We start from the raw sequence: 20,798 nt of genomic DNA on the forward strand, positions 1-20,798 counted from the left end.
AAGTCCAAGATTGTCAGAAACATATTAAAACAGGCTATTAGTGCACTTTTGTGCATGATGTCACTAAGATGACGTATGAAAACAACACTAAATTATAGTGCACTTTTTTGTACAGAACGCCACTACAATAGTTTAAAACAAATAAAAAGCACTTTTGTGCATGATGTCACACAAGATATTTCAATAACTGTCAAATAAAAATTAGTTGCATAGTAGGAAATCAAATAGTGTTTGTCCTTCGCTATGTGGTAGCTTACTGCGGACATTATCTCCTTTTGTTGTTGACAATTTTTTTCATACGGTGTTGATCTGGAAATGTTAGCCTCGACATTTTGATGGTGTGGGCGTGTGGCTCCGAATTGAGAGGTTGACATGTGGAGTAATCACTCTTCATTCTCTAGCAGGTGACTTTTCAAATGATGCTACATATTAGCAGTAATGCTACTTTTTGGAGCAATAATTTTGTCCCACAATTGACAAATTACAGTTGGCTGTCCAACATATTCCCACTTCAAGCCAAACCACCGCCAAACGATGGACCCCCTGCTGTTTTTCTTGGGAATTAATTCTTCTGTCATTTGTTAACAGATTCGCACCTTCTTTCTCTCGTATTACCACTCGCACCACAGCTAACGTTACCCATGCTGCTACCTCTCTGCTCCACGAGGGCGTATACGTATGTAACGTATGACGTAACAGTATGTGACGTGTGTAAGAAGGTGCGCTTACTGTCTGTGAGAAGGAGACACGAGAGTAACTGCGTGAGAACGTATACTTGAATATCACGATATAGTCATTTTCTATATCGCACAGAGACAAACCCGAGATATATCGGTATATCGTCCAGCCCTAATTGACATTATTGAGTTATTTTAGGCGTGTGCTTACACACAACAAATATGACTAATTCTGGCCCCACTATAGATTGGACTCTCACATTATTAACTGTATCCACACGGCATCCATTGCACCGGCCACCCAGCGGGGATCCCCACATCTAAAGTCCCTTCCAAGGTTTCTCGTTGTTCCCATTGTGTTGAGTTTTTTCTTGCCCTGATGTGGGATCTTGTACAGCCCCTTTATTTTAAAAAAACAGCATACTGGCACCATGTCCTTTCGACTTGCCAAATAAAACAAGGCAAGTGTTACAAAATTGTTATTTTTTTTATTAAGTGCACCATTGTCCTGCACAATAGCAATAAATATGCTTAGGGGAATTTCAAACCTGGCTATAACCTGTTCCAACCATTCTGCAATGTTGGATGGTGAATGTCTTTCCTCTTGTGGCATGGTCGTAAGGCAGATTGACTTCATGTTCCGTTTGTCTCCAATGTAGTGGCATGTATTGCCAAGGTAGGCTACACTTGTCCACACATCATTAGTGAGAGCAATTTTGCTCTGGGTAGCTTTTATGTCAGTCTACACTGCATGGAATGTCCGCTCGTACTTCCTCTCCAACAGTTTGGTAAAATGGTTCCTCAAGGGACGTGAATTATTTGTCTAAAACCTTCATCCTCCACCATTGATAGTCGCCTCATGTCAGTTACCAACATACTCAGGATAGCATCAGTCAGTGCAGCCGCTTGCCGTGGTGTGCACACCTTCCTTTTTACCAAGTCTCTAATGCTGGCTTGTTTCTTTCTGAAATGAGAGAAACCATATTATGAACGTACATAGTAGCATCATTTACATGTGACTCAATACATACACAGTTGATTTAATTAATAATTTCTGACGTTAAAGACAAATACGCCACCAAATAAAAAAAAAACAGTTAAATTAAATAAATGGACATTGGAGTTGCAGAATACACCAATAACAACACAGAAATGTAACTCATCAGATCAGAACTGGATCAGATATAGTACACATTTATGTTCTGAATAAAAAAGGATTCACTTTACGCTACCTCTGAATAATAGCATGAAATATTCCAGCACCTTCCTAACGTTTAGTTATACTAAGCGTCACTCAGGTCTAAATAGATTTATATAGCTTTATTGGGTATAGCTACATTTATCCATTATGAAACCAACCTGAGATATTTCTGTCCGTTACATTTATTTCCAAATTGGTAAACGTGCGTTTTCTCTCTCAAAACGGAGTCAAATGTGCCGGAGACACATTATCAGCTCCGTGTTGCAACAAAGACATAAAGTTAATAACGTTACTCATTAAAAAGCTGAACTTATGAATGCCTGTTGCGACTCAAAACAACACAGAAAATGAAGTCGCCGCTCTATCTAAAAAGTTCCTCAAACTCTGAAAGTTAATACACAACAGTTGCTGCTGCGCTTCCCTAAAAAAAATCTCCTCGTTAACAAAAGATTGAATACACACAAAGACGGACACAACGGATCAATATACTCGGACTATGGACTTAAAAATGTTACGTACTGTGAGTTCTTCCCTTCATCCATGGCTCCTCTTCCGGTGCTGCCGAAGCAATGTTGTCCTTCCGTGCCACGCGATGTCCATGCTGCACCTTTTGCAGGAAATGTCTTCTTTGAAGTCTTTAAAGTAAAGTGTTCCGACACTTTTGACGACTTAGGTTGTACACTTTTCTCTTTTGAAGCAATAACTTCGAGATGTTTCTCCGCTGAACTATCCTTAGTGTTTCCTCCGCCATTTTTTGAATGTTTCCAGCAAAAGATACGGCGTGGTCACGTGAGCTGCACATGACACATCATAGGCTGGCTCACTGCCACCACATGAGACGTAACCTCAGCGCCGCCCTTGCGCTGTTTTGTGCTGTTTTTGTACTTATGTTGATTATTGTTTTTCATCTGTTTGTAAATGTTGCAGTTTATAAATAAAGGTTTAGGGGGGGGAAAAAAATAATAATAAAAAAATAAAAGCCTCCGCATATGCGTATTGCATACATCCAACGAATCGATGACTAAATTAATCACCAACTATTTTTATAATCGATCTTATTCGATTAGTTGTTGCAGCCCTACTAATCTATATGTGTATACTTTATAAACTGACGAGTTGACTATCAAATTAATCATTAATTGCAGCCCAAATATTATTAATATTTAACTTTTTGTTCTTCCGTTACTGATTTATAAATCCGTTCTTTTGAAATGTTATATAAAGTTGAGTTTTGGTGGTGTAATAAATACTCATGTTTTCCAATCAATGAATAATCATGTAGGCCTGGATGATTTGGCCTAAAAATAAAATCTTCGATTTTTTTTTACAAAAAATTATATTTACGATTTTTTTTCTGATTTTTCCCTACTTTTTAAAGAAATCATTGCCCACAAATGACAGAGATAACTCACAACAAGTATTTAATTTTATTTGATCAAAAACTAGTAGTTTGAAATGACACTGCATCTTACTCTTAGCAAAATTCTAATTTGAATGTTATTTTAGACGCGTTGTCCGATGCCACAAACTCATCTTGACCCACATCCAGCCGTTTGGCCAGTTTTTCGTCAGAATCCAAACGCTTATCAATGAAAAGCCGGTAACAAGTCGGGTGAAGCCCAGCGTCATCAGCAATATCTTTCAATTCAACATCGATACATTATTTGAATGTCTCGACTACTTTATGAGACTCGCCATCACAGCGAAGCCACCATTTTAAACAATTCCTGTAAGTATCCCACCTTCTGATAGTGAAATCATTCACCTCTTCATTCCTAACAGATTTAACATGCATGTAGCATATTTTTTTTTTTTTTTTTTTTTAACTTTTTCAATGTGTTTTAGAGTATTTTCCTCTTCATCGCTAGACGTTGTTGACATCGCCATCATGGATCTGCGCGGCTACCTGATTGGTCGAATGTGAAGCACGTGACAAAAACGTCACCTCTTGAGACGAAAATATTGTTAGGCCAAGCAAGAAATAGTCCCGACTTTAAACACTAATTTAAAAATATTTGCGTACATGTCCAGTGGAGAACTTTTTTTTTCTCATTGAACACCAAAAAATCTTTTTTAAGAAACAAAAAATATTTAGTGCCCAGACATAAGAACGAGATGAAACAAAAAACAGGTCCACCTTACGGCCTACTCGAATATCACGATATAGTAATTTTCTATATTGCATCGTGTATATCAATATATCGCCCAGCCCTACTTTGGACACCACATGATTTGATTCCGATTACATTTCAGGAGCTAGGATTTGATCAAAAATTGATTATTGATGCATCTTTAATTTGTGTATATTGATGCAGTTTTGTATTTACTTTAGTTTCACTAAATAAGCATTCATCACTTGCAACTTTTAAAAACAGTGCATTTGTAATAAGAAACCGTTCAATTAATTACATTGCGTTTATTAAATTAATGGAAATGTGTGCAAAACTGGAACATAAGTCCCCTCAAAATTGTTGAGTATTGTTGCAGTAAGCCAAATTTAGAACTGTCTGCAATACTTTATTTACAATAAATAGATGAATCAATTATTGATGTTCTCTAATCAATTTTACAATTGCCCATTTCTGAATTGTAATGCATCTAAAAATCAATTATATCTCTCACCTACAAACCCTGTTTCCATATGAGTTGGGAAATTGTGTTAGATGTAAATATAAACAGAATACAATGATTTGCAAATCATTTTCAACCCATATTCAATTGAATATGCTACAAAGACAACATATTTGAAGTTAAAACTGATAAACATTTTTTTTTTTTTGCAAATAATCATTAACTTTAGAATTTGATGCCAACAACACGTGACAAAGAAGTTGGGAAAGGTGGCAATAAAAAACTGATAAAGTTGAAGAATGCTCATCAAACACTTATTTGGAACATCCTACAGGTGTGCAGGCTAATTGGAAAGAGGTGGGTGCCATGATTGGGTATAAAAGCAGCTTCCATGAAATGCTAAATAATTCACAAACACTGATGGGGCGAGGGTCATTAATTTCTAAGCAAATTGTCGAACAGTTTTAGAACAACATTTCTCAACGTGCTATTGCAAGGAATTTAGGGATTTTACCATCTACGGTCCGTAAAATGATCAAAAGGTTCAGAGAATCTAGAAAAAATCTTTGATCCCTCAAGCGGTACTGCATCAAAAACCGACATCGGTGTGTAAAGGATATGGGCTCAGGAACACTTCATAAAACCACTGTCAGTAACTACAGTTGGTCGCTACATCTGTAAGTGCAAGTTAAAACTTTACTATGCGACGTGAAAGCCATCAACAACACCAAGGAACCCCGTCGGCTTCGCTGGGCCCAAGCTCATCTAAGATGGACTGATGCAAAGTGGTAAACTGTTCTGTGGTCTGACGAGTCCACATTTCAAATTATATTTGGAAACTGTGGACGTGGTGTCCTCCGCAACAAAGAGGAAAATAACCATCCGGATTGTTATAGGCGCAAAGTTCAAAAGCCAGCATCTGTGATGGTATGGGGGTGTATTAGTGCCTAAGGCATGGGTATTTTACACATCTGTGAAGGCACCATTAATGCCTAAAGGTCCATAAAGGTTTTGGAGCAACGTTATCATGGACGTCCCTGCTTATTTCAGCAAAACAATGCCAAGCCACGTGTTACAACAGCGTGGCTTCATAGTAAAAGCGTGCGGGTACTTTCCTGGCCCGCCTGCAGTCAGACATGTCTCCAATCAAAAATTTGTGGCGCATTATGAAACGTAAAATAGGACAGCGGAGACCCCGGACTGTTGAACGACTAAAGCTCTACATAAAACAAGAATGGGAAATAACTCCACTTTCAAAGCTTCAACAATTAGTTTCCTCAGTTCCCAAACGTTTATTGAGTGTCGTTAAAAGAAAAGGTGATGTAACACAGTGGTGAACATGCCCTTTCCCAACTACTTTGGCACATGTTGCAGCCATGAAATTCTAAGCTAATTATTTGCAAAAATAAAGTTTGAGTTTGAACATCAAATATCTTGTCTTTGTAGTGAATTCAATTGAATATGGGTTGAAACGGATTTGCAAATCATTGTATTCCGTTTATATCTACATCTAACACAATTTCCCAACTCATATGGAAACGCGGTTTTTATAATTATTACAATGTAGAAAATATAATAGATATAGGGAAATTATAAAAAATAAGTTAGTGAAAGAGACTGGATATGAGGACGTAAGTCTAAAGGTGTAAATCGAAGTTAGAATTGGCCAATTCAATGTTAAAGGCCCCAAAACATTGTATACGCTTTTCTGAAACTTGTTAGTCCTGAAAAGTTATTATACACCATCGATATTTAAGTACACTAAGAGAGAGGTACACGCTAAAGCGGGGCTGCGACTCCTCCTCCTCGACCCAACATAAAACAAACAGGAGTAAAATAAATAATTAGTAACCCCATTTAAAATGCTGCATGAAACACTGCACATTGATGAAGTTCCGTAAAAATCTATGTTTTATGTGCAAACTCAAAGAAACTGAACAGTGTGATTTACTACAATGATGTCATTTTTAGAAGTTTTTATTGTTTGTTGAAATCAAAATGCGGCGAGCCACTGCATTGGTATGGTAAATGGTATGTACTTATTGTTTTGGCTAGCGATGTCCGATAAATGCTTTAAAATGTAATATCAGAAATTATCGGAATCGGTTTGAACCTCCCGATATTCCCGGGAGACTCCCGAATTTCATTGGCCCTCCTGAAAATCTCCCGGGGCAGCCATTCTTCCGAATTTCTCCCCGATTCCCACCCGGACAACATTGTTGGGGGCGTGCCCTATAGGCACTGCCTTTAGCGTTTTCTACAACCTGTCGTCACGTCCGCTTTTCCTCCATACAAACAGCGTGCTGGCCCAGTCACATAATTTATGCGGCTTCCACACACACATAAGTGAATGCAAGGCATACTTGATCAACAGCCATACAGGTCACACTAAAGGTGGCCGTTCAAACAACTTTAAAACCGTTAAAATATGCACCACACTGTGAACTCACACCAAACAAGAATGACAAACACAGTTCGGGAGAACATCCGCACAGTAACACAACTTAAGCACAACAGAACAAATACCCAGAGCGCCTTGCAGCACTAACTCTTCCGGGACGCTACAATATATCCCACCTCCACCAAAGCCCGCCAACCTCAGCACCCCCTGCCCCCATCTCCCAAATTCTGAGGTCTCAAGGTTGGCTAGTATACTCTGGACCAGGGGTCGTGAACCTTTTTGGCTGAGAGAGCCATGAAAGCCAAATATTTTTAAATGTATTTCCGTGAGCGCCATTTAATATTTTGTACAGTGTCGTGCCACGCTCTGACAATAAAATTCTAAGCCTCCTCTTTTATTTAGACATTCCCTGATTATAACAAAAAAATCCGTGCATCTCTTATTCTTTTTAATAACATTGTTATTTTGAAGCTAACCATTAATAAATAAAATACTTTTGACAATTAATGTGACTTCTTGAACAGGTGCGATTGAAACAGATGGATGGATTCAAATGCATGAGAATGTTTTATATTTTGAACGTTATTTTTAACACTGTGATTACCAGCAGAATTATTAATTACTTATCGTGTTAAGCAAAGTCAAGATTTATCTGAGAGCCAGATGCAGTCATCAAAAGAGCCACATCTGGCGCAAGAGCCATAGGTTCCCTACCCCTGCCCTGGACTGAAGCTGTGTGCCTTCATTGTTTTTGTAGCTGTTGTTTTGAAGCATGTTTAAAAAAAATTATAATAATGCACTTTGTGAAAGTCAAAGTATAGTGTTTCCCATAGTTGTAGTGGGTATTAGGATTATCTCAGAGAGAGCGTGTCCCAAATTCCAAGCTGCTGTTTCGAGGCATGTTTAAAAAAAAAGAAGTACTTTGTGACTTTAATAATAAATATGGCAGTGCCATGTTGGCACTTTTTTCCATAACGAGTTAAAGTTGTTCTCTTGCTTTGGAAAACCTTAAATTTAGATTTATTGAAACTTGTTTTAGTAGATTGCACAGTAGAGTACATATTCCGTACAATTGACCACTAAATGGTAATACCCGAATACATTTTTCAACTTGTTAAAGTCTGTGTCCACGTTAATCAATTCATGGTAAAGCTACATTGGTTAATGCATCCAGCGGGGCATCACAACAAAATTAGGCATAATAATGTGTTCCTTCCACAACTGTATATATCGGTATCTGTTGATATCAGAATTAGTAATTAAGAGTTGGACAATATCAGTATAAAAGCCATTAACGGACATCTGTAGTTTTGGCTGCAATGTAATATCTGTTCTACACACAGGCGACAGATGTCGATCCCCTTCTCTCAGTTGGAAGAAGTTCGATGAAGACAATGCTCGAAGGGATTCGAACAGTAAGACCCCAGTGAACAAGACTCGAGTTAAGGTTGCCAGCGGGCAGCGAGACACATGTCATCCCAAGGAGGTTGCTTCCCCTGTTGTGGCGTCGGAACCTATATTGCTGGAAGATCCAATTGTCTTAAAAACACCCTGCATCGCCATCCCAAAGAAACGCAAGGCTATGTTCAAGAACAAGCAATGGCCAAAGCCCAAAGAAAACACAACCAATGTAAGTCGAGGACTTGATTCACTCCAAGCTAAAAAAAATTTACAGAAGTATAAGAACTTTTAAAGTATTGTGTACAGCATACATTACACTAAAATGTACTTTTTTGTTAAATACAGTTGGTTTTGCAGTATTTCTTTCAGATTTCCAGTTCTGGAGTGCCTGGGGTTTTTTTCCGTGTCACACTTGCACTCATCCGGTGTAGTGGATTGTATGTCTACAGTTACATTTGGGGTTCACACATGCACAGGCTGTGTGTGGGTGTGTTTGTGGGAATTAGATGGATGAGCACAAATGTGCACACGTGGATTCAATAGGAGCATCTCTGAGATTTAACTTGTCTACCGACATCCCGACGGAAGTTTTAATAAACTCCTGTATTGTGATGTCTTTGAGTAAGTACAAAATACTGTAAATTTTGCCTTTACGTTGAAAGGATTGCAAGTGCAAGATTCAATCAACAATCTCTTTATTGAAACTACTCTCAGCTGCAACCACGTCAAAATAACATTTGTAAACTCGGTACAGCTGTCTATTTTTCTCTCGCATCCAACCACGCTGGCTCCCCCACCCTTTTCTTTCAATTTGTTACGCTCATCCAGTCACTAGTCAGATGTCATGCTCCTGTACATATTTACAGCCTCACAGACTGTCTGGAACTATAAAATTAGTGAGATGTAGTATATGTGTACATTATCTTTCAAAACAGCACACACTTTCATGATTCCCAGGAAACAACTTGAAGGTTGTTTTAAATCTTGCATTAGTGCGTGTTATAACCCGCATGAGTTTACGGCGTTATAAAAAATTAAACCAACACTTGGTCCTTGGTTAAATGAGGTTTAAAAACAGTCAATATACATTTCTTGTTACACAAACCAAAAATGGGAGGAGGACAAAGACCATGAGCCTGATTTACTAAGATCCAAACACCACACGGTAAACCAAGTGTGCAATCTATAAAACAGTATACTATACTACTATATATTATTAGTGGCCGTTTTCTGTGGGTTTTACTAACACTGCTTGTGTAGTTGTTAAGTGGTGCAGACCACCTCATTTAAATGAGGATTTTGCATGTACAATATATGTGGCATCACCACAGATACACTCATTTACTGCACTTTAATCAAATAATGCTCCTACCCATGGCGTTTTGCTATGTTTTTAAACAAGCAGGAGACATCTACCACATTTTTGGGGCAATTTAGAAGCACTTACTCCACAGAAGACGCAAACAAATGCATATTAAAGGAGTTTGTTTTCCACATAGAAATACATTCTGTGTATGTATATATCTTGGGCGGCGAGGAGACTGCCTGTCTGTCGGACTGTCAGCTCCACAGGTATATTAATAAAACATAGCTGCTTACTGTTCTTTTTAGCATACCGGTATTCAATAGCTTGGAACTTAAATCCTACTGAATAGCTCTTAATCTTCTTCCCTTTATGCGATTTCAAATTACCGGTATTGAAATCAGCCTCCTCCATTTTGAAAATGATGACAGGGGAAGTGTCACTTGTGATGTCACGAGTTTGACCGCCGGTAATACTAAGCATGCGCTAATTATTTTGCAAAGCGTGTTTGACCCGGCAGTAATTCAAGGCAGGCGCATACTATATGCCCGGCGGCAATTCAAGGAAATACGGTGTGTATATATACATAATATCAGGGTTTCCCACACATTCATTTATTTGTGGCGGCCCGCCATGAAAAAAATACGGCCGCCACAAAAAAAAAATTAAAAGAAAATTGTTTTTTTTTTTTGTTTTTTTCGGCTTTTGACTCGCCTGCAATGAGGTGGGGACTTGTCCAGGGTGTACCCTGCCTTCCGCCCGATTGTAGCTGAGATAGGCGCCAGCGACCCCGAAAGGGAATAAGCGGTAGAAAATGGATGGAAGGGCTTTTGACTCGCTCGACCGCTCATAAAAGCAATGGGACTCTTTCTGTGAATGGACCTTGTAGTTACATATTATATAAATATGTAAATATTATATAAATATGTACATAAAGTGTTGTAATCATATTCCAACTCCGCGTTCTTCTTGGTCATCGCCGCCGCCGCTGCCCCCCCACCCCCGCTGCCCGACCACACCACCACAAATAGATGCCTGACCTGTGGGAAACACTGAATATACTGTGTGTGTATGTATATATATATATATATATATATATATATATATACATATATATATATATATAGGGGGTTAACGGTACACAAAAATTTCGGTTCGGTACGTACCTCGGTTTAGAGGTCACGGTTTGGTTCATTTTCGGTACAGTAAGAAAACAACAAAATATAAATTTTTTGGTTATTTATTTACCAAATTTGGAAACAGTGGCTTTATCCTTTTAACATTGGGAACACTATAATAATTCTGCCCACGGTAATCTACATTAAACTGCCTCATTTTGTTGCTTTGATTAAATAAAATGACACAACTTTTCTTCTACATATAAAAAGTGCAACATTAAACAGTTTCAAATCAACTCATCATGCTTAATTTATTAAAGCATTTGGGTAGCTTGTAATAACTTGTATTATGTAAATGTTATATTTTTATCAACATCTGATAGCAGGCTCCCTGCCATTCAAAACTAGGCTGCTACATTACTAATGATTAATGTAACTATAGCTGAAATAAATAGCACAATAGCTATAGGAGAGACTATTCATCCCTGTAGACCATGGAGTTCATGTAGGCTTTATGATGCACTTACATTATTATATACACTATCACAGACAGAAACTCTTCATTTAATATAATGTCCTTTTTTGCTGCTTCAACACACCTCAATCAACACTGTCCGTAACACACACACGCCGCAAAATGAGCTAACGCTACTCTAAAAGCTAACTAGCTTTCACCTAAAGCCAAAACTACGAGCAGGCTGAGTTGCAGTTTGTTTCTAGAAGGTCCACGGACTCATAGTGATGTTTAGAAATTAGTTGACTAGGAAGTGTTTAGTATACTTTGGGAAGAGTCCGTTTCTCCCTTGCTAAACTCATATCTGCTCGATGCTAAAGCGCTGACTACATTGCTCTGAATACGCACTGCTGATTGGCTTTGTATGTAACCAATCAGATGGTCGTGGCTTCACGGTGGCAGAGTGGTTAGTGCGTCTGCCTCACAATACGAAGTTCCTGTAGTCCTGGGTTCAAATCCAGGCTCGGGATCTTTCTGTGTGGAGTTTGCATGTTCTCCCCGTGAATGCGTGGGTTCCCTCCGGGTACTCCGGCTTCCTCCCACTTCCAAAGACATGCACCTGGGGATAGGTTGATTGGCAACACTAAATTGGCCCTAGTGTGTGAATGTGAGTGTGAATGTTGTCTGTCTATCTGTCGGCCCTGCGATGAGGTGGCGACTTGTCCAGGGTGTACCCCGCCTTCCGCCCGATTGAAGCTGAGATAGGCTCCAGCGCCCCCCGCGACCCCGTAAGGGACAAGCGGTACAAAATGGATGGATGGATATGTGTGTATATATATATATATATATGTATATATATATATATATATATATATATAATGATTTTTTTTTCTCACAATGTTATCACTCTTTTCTACCTAATCATTTTATAATTTTATTCTGGTAATATTTGTTTATTCTTGTAGTCTTATGACATATATATTATAAATTTGCTGTGTTTTCCGCTTTGCAGGTGGGTATGATTCATCTTAAAAAATGGTTCCTGAGGAGGAATCGCAAAGGCATGTTTGTCGATGGAATCCGCGTGTAAGTTTTACTGAAATTATTCATAGTTTCAAATGTGGAAAATCCGACTGTAAGTTTGTTTACAGAGAGGACAACATACAGTGGAACAGTAACATCATAGTAGAGAGAGTTTCCAACTCCGAGCTGAAAACCGTCTCTGGCAGGGTTTATCGCTTAGTGGGCAAGATGGAGATGGATGTTAAAAATAGTGAGTAAATACACTGTTACCCTATTTAGCTCCATAGAGGCATACTATTGCATTGTTATTAATACAGCTCTTTGGAGCTTATTCTGTTTTGATGTGCAAGTACCTAATGAATTGACCTTTTAACATATGTTACTACCCTTTCTTCTGAACTAATTTTGAACATGATCCTATGTAACAGAGTTTCCCATGTGGCTTTTGAGGAGGTTTGTGAATGGATTTCCTGTTAACTGGAAGGAGCTTTATGAGAAGTTTCTGTTCGAGTTACAAGAGTAAGCATTTATTTAGGCCTCACTATTTTCTTTGAAATGATGACTAGGAGCTGTATTGATTTTCTTCTTGCAGAGAAAACGTTGAACCAAAAAGCCAAATTACCCGCACAGCATCAGAGACATCTGCCCTCATACAAACAAAGAAACGGCCGAAGAAAACTCCTGTTAGGACCTGTAAGTGCACAATAAAAATAATTACCAACATTCAAAACCATTTTGCACTATTCTAATTCATACACATTCTCTTACTCTACAGCGGATTCTTGTTTGCCTTGTTCTTCTTCCACATTAGTGTCTCGCAGTGGTCGCCTGATAAAGCCACCCTTGGAGTACTGGAAAGGAGGCAGGGTCATTGTGGACGCAGACATGAATATTACTGTCTTTGAAGGTTACAATACGCCTATCGACTACCCCGTAAGCATTGTACATTTAGCCCATGTGGCCTCTTTCTTATAAAATGATCATTCTTAACTGATATCCTCTTAGACACTGTGTGTGAATGCTAAGCGATACTGTCAAAAAAGCCTATTAATACCCATCACATAACCTAGCAAAATCTACTGAAAATATGCCCCCACGGACTACGTTAAAGTACCAATGATTGTCACACACACACTAGGTTTGGTGAAATTTGTCCTCTGCATTTGACCCATTCACTTGATCACCCCTGGGAAGTGAGAGGAGCAGTGGGCAGCAGAGGTGTCGCGCCCGGGAATCATTTGTGGTGATTTAACCCCCAATTCCAACCCTTGATGCTGAGTGCCAAGCAGGGAGGCAATGGGTCCCATTTTTTTATAGTCTTTGGTATGACTCGGCCGGGGTTTTAACTCTTAACCTACCGATCTCAGGGCGGACACTCTGACCACTAGGCCACCTGTGAGCAGTATTGAGGATAAATGCACTTCTCTGCGGGCTTCGGGGCCTCGTCTTTTTCCAGGATTGTGGTCTCCACCAAAAATAAACCTCATCAGTACCGTCACTAATGCAGCAATCGGGTCCACTTGACAAGTTTCGGCAACACTATTAAAAGATTAACAACGCAACAGATGGATCAACATGAGGACAACAGAAAATACATCCTTGCGAAAAATCCAAACGTAAATATCTTGACGAGGGATCCACAATAATGTATATTTGAACTCATATTGGTATGTTCCAGACTTTAAAAGTTGAACCAGAAGCTTGTGGATGGCTACCAAAAGCACCTTATTGCAGTGAAATTTGCCAAGGGACAAGTAACCAAATATTAATATTGCTGTATGTATTCTTTTAACCCAGCAGATTTGGTCACATTTTCACTAGACCCATTATAAATTTATAAAAGAACCAAACTTCATGAATGTTTTTTGTGACCAACAAGTATGTGCTCCAATCACTGTATCACAAAAAAATAAGAGCTGTAAAAATGATTGGAAACCCAAGACAGCCATGACATTATGATCTTTACAAGTGTATGTAAACTTTTGATCGCGACTATATATGTCTTCGACTGCCCACCAGCTCTCGGTCAATGTCCTGTCAGCGTGGATAAGTGAGAATTCGACGAGAGACGAAGAATGTCCAATCATACTGCAGGATAGGGGAGGGCCTGAGGGAGCCAGGCTGCGACACAAGCCATAAAAGAGAGACCAGCGACAAACCCGAAGATAATAAGCCTCTATTATTATTGACTCATTTTATCTGTTGTATTTTCATTATATCAATTATCAATGTGACGTCACTGTGAGAGTGGGTTGCTGATGAGGGCTCCTTATCTAATTAGCACAATTAGAAATGACTCGTCCATGGAATTTTTGTTTAAAAGCCTACAAATATATTTAAAAACAAATCTTTTTGTCAGTTATAATATTAACATTTCCACTTTTTCTGGTTAAATTATTATTTTTGGGTAAGTTTGGTCATTTTTGTAATTTGCCACAGCCCCATGAAAAACGAGCCGTAGTCTGCTAATGGCCCTTGGGCCGCACTTTGGATACCTTTTGGTTTATGTATTTCACTGAGAAAGAAAAGTGTTACCAAATTACAGATAAATGTGTCCAAGTTCTGTATTTTTTTCTCTATATCTAGTTATAACTTCTGCCCGTCAAAGGCTATGCGTGTAGTGTTCTGCATGCTTCACACCTTGCCTCTCTTGTTAATAAACATATCTCAGGCATGTGTAGGTACAGTGCATGTCTGGAACTCTTTCTTAGCACTGGTATTCAATTATCGAGTAAATGCATGGTGCAGGAAAATTTCAAGACTTAAATTATTTTTTATTGTAATTTTTTCCATACGTGCATGACATGCGGAAGAATCGAGATACTGTTTTTCTCACCTTGGGAGAAAAATTTCAAGCTTAGGGAGGGAGTGGCTCCTGCGTCCAATCTCGCCGCCAAACACTTCCTGTGTCACTTTTAGTGGTTAATGTGAGTCAAGTGAGCTGATTTTTGATGCATACCACCATCACTTAACAGGTAATATCTATTGCTTAAACTTACATACCGTAGTCCTTTTTTTCTTTCGACTCAAAGCGTGTTATATTGAGGACTCGTTATTCATTCAGTCCCCAATCACACAGGGGTGGTAAGCAACATTTGTTCTGGGCTAGACTGACATAAACGTGGTTTCCTATTTGTGCCAACAATAGTAAAAAAAATATTTATGCTTTTCAAATACATTTGTTGTCTTCTCCTGCTGCTTCACTGTGTCGCGTAAACACACTATCATTGCAGCACTCTATTTTTCCCCTGCAAATAGTGCAATCCAAAACCTTTGTATTTGCAAGGTCATTATTTACATCTTAAAGCAGAGAAAATAGATATGCAAGGTAGGACATGACGAACTGCAAATAGGTGAGGTCAACTGAGCTAGTCACAGCATAAAATGCTTCGTCTTTTACGCCCAGGTGCAAGTCTCTCCAGCAAAGTCCAGTGGAGCAACTCCGCACCTTGCCCAGGCTTTACAAGACACTACTAAAAGTAAGTACTAGTTTTCAGTATGTAAACGTAGGCGGTCCCCACACTAACACAGGCCCCTCTAGTGGTAGCTTGTTTTTTGCTATTAAATTGTTTCAAAGGGTTAGTTGGAAACCAAAACATTTTTTTCAATAAAAACAATGTAAGGTAACTTCTAATTATTACCTTCCAGACACTCCAGAATGTTAATAAAAAAAGTTTTTATAAACAATGTTAATGACAAATAATTTGGATAAATAAACATTTAACCCTTTCACCTTTTATTGAAGAAGGGAGGCGGGAAAGGGAGAGCCACTTTGATACCACATATATTCTTTATGACTTTTCTTGAATCCTATAGTGCTTCCCACCTTCGTTATCAAAGTGCTGGTACTTTTCTTAAATTCAAAAACTTACAATGCCTTTGTTTAGTTGAACTAATGCAATCACACATACTCTCAACCGTTTCACGGCACATGTCCCATAGTCATTAATCTGCAGCCTTATGTGCTTATGTGTAGTCCTGTGCGTTCTGGCAAACTGAGTGCCCCTCCTCCCTTTACATCTGCAGAGAATACAAGGTAGGACTAATCTTTGCGGCAATCTAAGCGCACCGGGTGTAATTAAAAGTGGCTTGAGCAATTTTCATATGCTAGTGCAAGTTCAGTGCAAGATCAGGGTCTGCAAAACTTTAGAATTCAGCTGTTAAGCGCAATATTGTTTGATTGTTTGGCAATTGTCATTGTAGACTACTCGTGGTGAGAGAGTTTTTACTTCTGCTCCTCCATGTATGCGACAAAAATCGAGCTGATGTCACACTGGCTTTGCGCTGTTGGGAGCCTTTCTCTCTCTAAAAGCAGTGTCAGCCTAAATTTTGAGGATCGTTGTCTGCGGGTATATCTCAGACACATTACAGTAGAGTATGTCCACATTGCGGACATGCTGCCCCCTTTCCAGACTACTTCTTTTTTGGGGGGGATCCTGAAAAGAGACACTGTACATGTGCAATCAACCCATATGTCCAAATAAATTAATGGGGAATAGAGAAAATAGTTTTCCACTTATTTAAATTCCCATTTTCAATTTTCAAACACATTTATTAATTTTGATAACGGATAACAATTAGTTTTTGTTCTTTATTATCAAACCTGAAAAAAGGGAAAATGTATTGTAATGTTAAATAATTTTTCTATTCCAAACAAAAAAACGGATGGCCGCAACAAACAGACACTATTCAAAATGATTGGGTTACAGTTTTCTTTAATGACAGACTTTTGGGGGGGAGTGAGCGTGTCAAAGCACGATGTGTTCGTTTTATATTTAATTTATGACGAGGGGGAGGAGCCTCAGCCACTGTGTACTTATGAACCTTGCCTAACAGAATTGGTAATTGTGACGTCCAGTTGATTTATTTAGACCAGCAGTTTCTTTAATGAAAAATTTGCACCTCATTTTAAAACTTAACAAAATCATCTTGCGGGCCGGACGAAACCTACGGGCTGTATGTTTCACACCCTTGATCTACACTTTACTAAGCACTTATATTTGTGTTTTTTCAAACTAACTTTGCGGTTAGGTTAACTAGGCTAACTATACATGCCTGCTCCTGGCAACACGTTTGGCCTTGTCCTCCAATAATGATACTTGGCAATGTTACTTTTGATACTCAGAAATACTGTTTATTAGTCGCAATGGAGGTGATTATTGTTAACTTATGGGAACATCTCCATATCCTGTATGGATACATACAGTTAGTTTCTACCTAACTGTCAGTTGAGCTACATTCATGTTATTACTCAACTATTTTAGGCAGGGTTTTTTACTTATACAAGACTGTCATAGAAACATGAGTTCAAAACATTCGGAGTGAGATTATATCTCTGGACAAATGATATTTCAAAACCGGATAAGTGATTATTTTCCGCATGTAGGGAGATATGTGTATATTATACTGACCAACACTTTTTTGTTCAAGGTTGTCAACAGAAGTTCAAAATTGACGGCGAGCAGCAAGCACCACTGAGGAAAGTCAAAGCCCTAGTCAGCAAACATAATGTGAAGCAAGTTCAACCTGAGAATAATCGCTCGGTTTTAACCCGAGCTGCCATAAAGAAGCAAAGCCATCCCACCACTAGCGCTGATAAACACTCAAGTGATAAAAAAAAGCTTCCATTTCAAAGGGAAGCCCAAAAATCTGCTGTGCGGAGCTCCAAAAAGATGGCTCACAAAGCTGAGGTGCCTCCGCTTAGCATCTCACTGAGAAATCGAACCATTGCTCAGCGTCAGATTTCTGAAAATGGCAAACTGTCTGAGTCTTTGGAAGACAAAGACGTGTGTATTGCAAAAAAACCAAAGCGGAACAAGAGGCAGAGAATCAGGAAGCTCTCAGCATCCAATCCATGCCCAGAGAAAAAGCCTAGAAAGGCAGCCCAGTCGCCAACAACTATCAATGTTGCACAGACAAAAACTCAACGCCCGAAAAGCAAACCAACGCCACCCGCAAAGTTTTCAGCAAAGTTCAGCAGAGACAGCGCAGCGCAGCCTCATGTCCAAGATGAACAGTGGACGGAGGATGAGCTGGAAAAACTGCAAAAGTAAGTTTCACAATTACATGACGGTCTTTCAAACAGGAACTACAGTGGCTTATTGGGTTTTTCTTTGGTAGGGCTGTGTCCAAGTATCCTAAGCATGCTTTGGGCTACTGGGAAAAGGTGGCCAAGATGGTTGGCACACGCTCTGCAGAGGAGTGCCACAAAAAGCACACGCACAAGAGAAACACTACACCCAAGAGCACCCATAAAACCAAAAAGGAAAAAGTAGGAGTGCCAAAGGACCATGGTAATAAGGAAACCTTGTATGAGCCTTTTTTGGTATCATCTATTTTTTCCTTACACTGGGAATTTATGTGTCCGCCAGAGTTTGTGTATGATTTTTAGCTAACAACAAAAAACAAACTGCAATTGGTGGATTTTCAACTGATTAAGTTTTGGAGGTGATTCTGATCATTTTTAAAACATTACCTTATGTTTACGGTACAAAGCTGAACTTTCATGTGTGTGTATGCTGGTGGCCCCGCCCCCATTCACAGAGATAAAAAGTATGGATGACTGACAACAGGTTTCACTCCACTGCCATCATTTAGTATAGAACATAAGCGCCTAGGGGCTGACACTGATACAAAGAGGGAACCGTCTTGCAACCTGTTTGGAAACGACATAGGAACAAAACAAACACGCACTAATGTGCCAATTCCTTTCACATTTTGTTTGTTTAATGCATTATAACTCTAAAAGTCATTTTGTAGATTTTGATGAAACATTCAAGAAATGTCAGAAATGCAATAGGGAACACGTGATTACATTTTGGGGGTTGAGCCAGATCATTGTCTGAATTAAGGATTTTTAAAGGATTCTTTACTATTAAGGAGTGGGGATTGTCAGAGGCCTGTGCTTTTGTAGTTTTTTATGATTTTGCCTCTTTGCAGCACTACAATTTAGCCGTTCAGCTTTTTTTTTCACAAAACATGGCATTTAGCATTTAGGAATTAATCCATTTAGTTTAGATCGCCTCCTTTTTCATGGTTTCACAGTATTTTGACTGTTGACATAAAACTTTAGTGTGAACGGGGGTCGACCATCATTGACGATGATGCCGATTGCATGCACACACATGCAATCGGTATATTGGCAGACATTTTTTTTTACAAATGTCAGACGTATTAAGAGCCCTTCTTATAATCTAGAATGCAAATATAACGTAGAGAATTCATCTTTTCGGTGCAAATTCAGCAAACAACAAAGTGTATTTTGTAGTGTATTTTCCGCACTATTATTCGCACCGGATTATAAGGCGCACCTTCAATGGATGGCCTATTTTAAAGGCCTATTCAACTGAGATGTTCTTATTCAAACGAGAATAGCAGGTCCATTGTATGTGTCATACTTGATCATTTTGCGATATTGACATATTTTTGCTGAAAGGATTTAGTAGAGAACATTGGCAATCGAGTTCGCAACTTTTGGTCGCTAATAGAAAAGCCCTGCCTTTACCGGAAGTATGTGCATGCGACGTTACGAGTTGCAGGACTCCACACATATTCACATTGTTTATAATGGGAGCCACCAAGCAGTAAGAGCAATTCGGACCGAGAAAGCAACAATTTCCCCATTTATTTGACCGAGGATGAAAGATTCGTGGATGAGGACATTTAGAGTGAAGTACTAGATAAAGAGAATAAAAAAAGAAAGGGCGACGGCTCCAGACGGCGTTTCAGATGTAACTAGACACATTTACTAGGATAATTCTGGAAGATCCCTTATCTGCTTATTGTTTTAATAGTGTTTTAGTGAGATTCTAAAGACATAGCTGAAAGTCGGATGGCTGCGGTGAACCCCAGTGTCTCTCAGAAAAGCAAATGGAGGAGCCAAGATCACGGCTTTCTTTTTGAGCTGCAGGAAGAAGTCCCATAATCCACTGATTTCTCCGGTAAGACTTAATATCACAATTTTCCCATCCAAAGACATGCTGGTTGACGTAGAGAAACATGTTCGCTTGACTGCTCTGTGTTAAAGCTTCACAACAAACAAAGAAACACTGGCTGTGTCTTGGTGCTAAAGACAGCTGCAATCCACCGCTTTCCACCAACAGCATTGTTCTTTATAGTCTCCATTATTAAATGAACAAATTGCAAAAGATTCAGCAACACAGATGTCCAAAATACTGTGTAATTATGCGGTTAAAGCAGACGACTTTTAGCCGCGAGTCGTGCAGCGCTAATATTTCCTTACACTACATGACGTCACGCGCATGCGTCATCATTCCGCGACGTTTTCAACAATAAACTCTGCGGGAAATTTAAAATTGCAATAGTAAACTAAACCGGCCGTATTGGTGTGTGTTGCAATGTTAATATTTCATCATTGATGTATAAACTACCAGACTGCGTGGTCGGTAGTAGTGGGTTTCAGTAGGCCTTTAAAACTTTGTATACATATATGGCACACCGCATTATAAGGCGCATAGAATAGATGCTACAGTAGAGGCTGGGGTTACGTTATGCACCCTTCAGAGGGAGCTGTGCTAAAGGGAATGTCAACAAAACAGTCAGATAGGTCAGTCAAACTTTATTAATAGATTACAAACCAGCGTTCTGACAAATAAACAGCTGTTTTATTATTTTCCCCGATTCAATAAA

The 20,798-nt window shown here is 39.0% G+C and overlaps 1 protein-coding gene across 1 annotated transcript in view; it reads left to right on the top strand.

Moving 5' to 3' along the window:
• The window catches only part of mis18bp1 (MIS18 binding protein 1), a 40,865-nt gene that overhangs the window by 4,429 nt on the left and 15,638 nt on the right, over nucleotides 1-20,798 (top strand). Inside the window, exons 3-11 of the mRNA XM_061895042.1 lie at nucleotides 8,194-8,480; nucleotides 12,139-12,212; nucleotides 12,278-12,399; nucleotides 12,578-12,668; nucleotides 12,742-12,842; nucleotides 12,925-13,082; nucleotides 15,556-15,628; nucleotides 17,580-18,198; nucleotides 18,270-18,442. Coding sequence (XP_061751026.1) covers nucleotides 8,194-8,480; nucleotides 12,139-12,212; nucleotides 12,278-12,399; nucleotides 12,578-12,668; nucleotides 12,742-12,842; nucleotides 12,925-13,082; nucleotides 15,556-15,628; nucleotides 17,580-18,198; nucleotides 18,270-18,442 — 1,698 coding nt within the window. The remainder of the gene's footprint in view (nucleotides 1-8,193; nucleotides 8,481-12,138; nucleotides 12,213-12,277; nucleotides 12,400-12,577; nucleotides 12,669-12,741; nucleotides 12,843-12,924; nucleotides 13,083-15,555; nucleotides 15,629-17,579; nucleotides 18,199-18,269; nucleotides 18,443-20,798) is intronic.

The sequence above is a fragment of the Nerophis ophidion genome, linkage group LG03, assembly GCF_033978795.1.
Source record: "Nerophis ophidion isolate RoL-2023_Sa linkage group LG03, RoL_Noph_v1.0, whole genome shotgun sequence".
Classification (NCBI taxonomy): domain Eukaryota; kingdom Metazoa; phylum Chordata; class Actinopteri; order Syngnathiformes; family Syngnathidae; genus Nerophis; species Nerophis ophidion.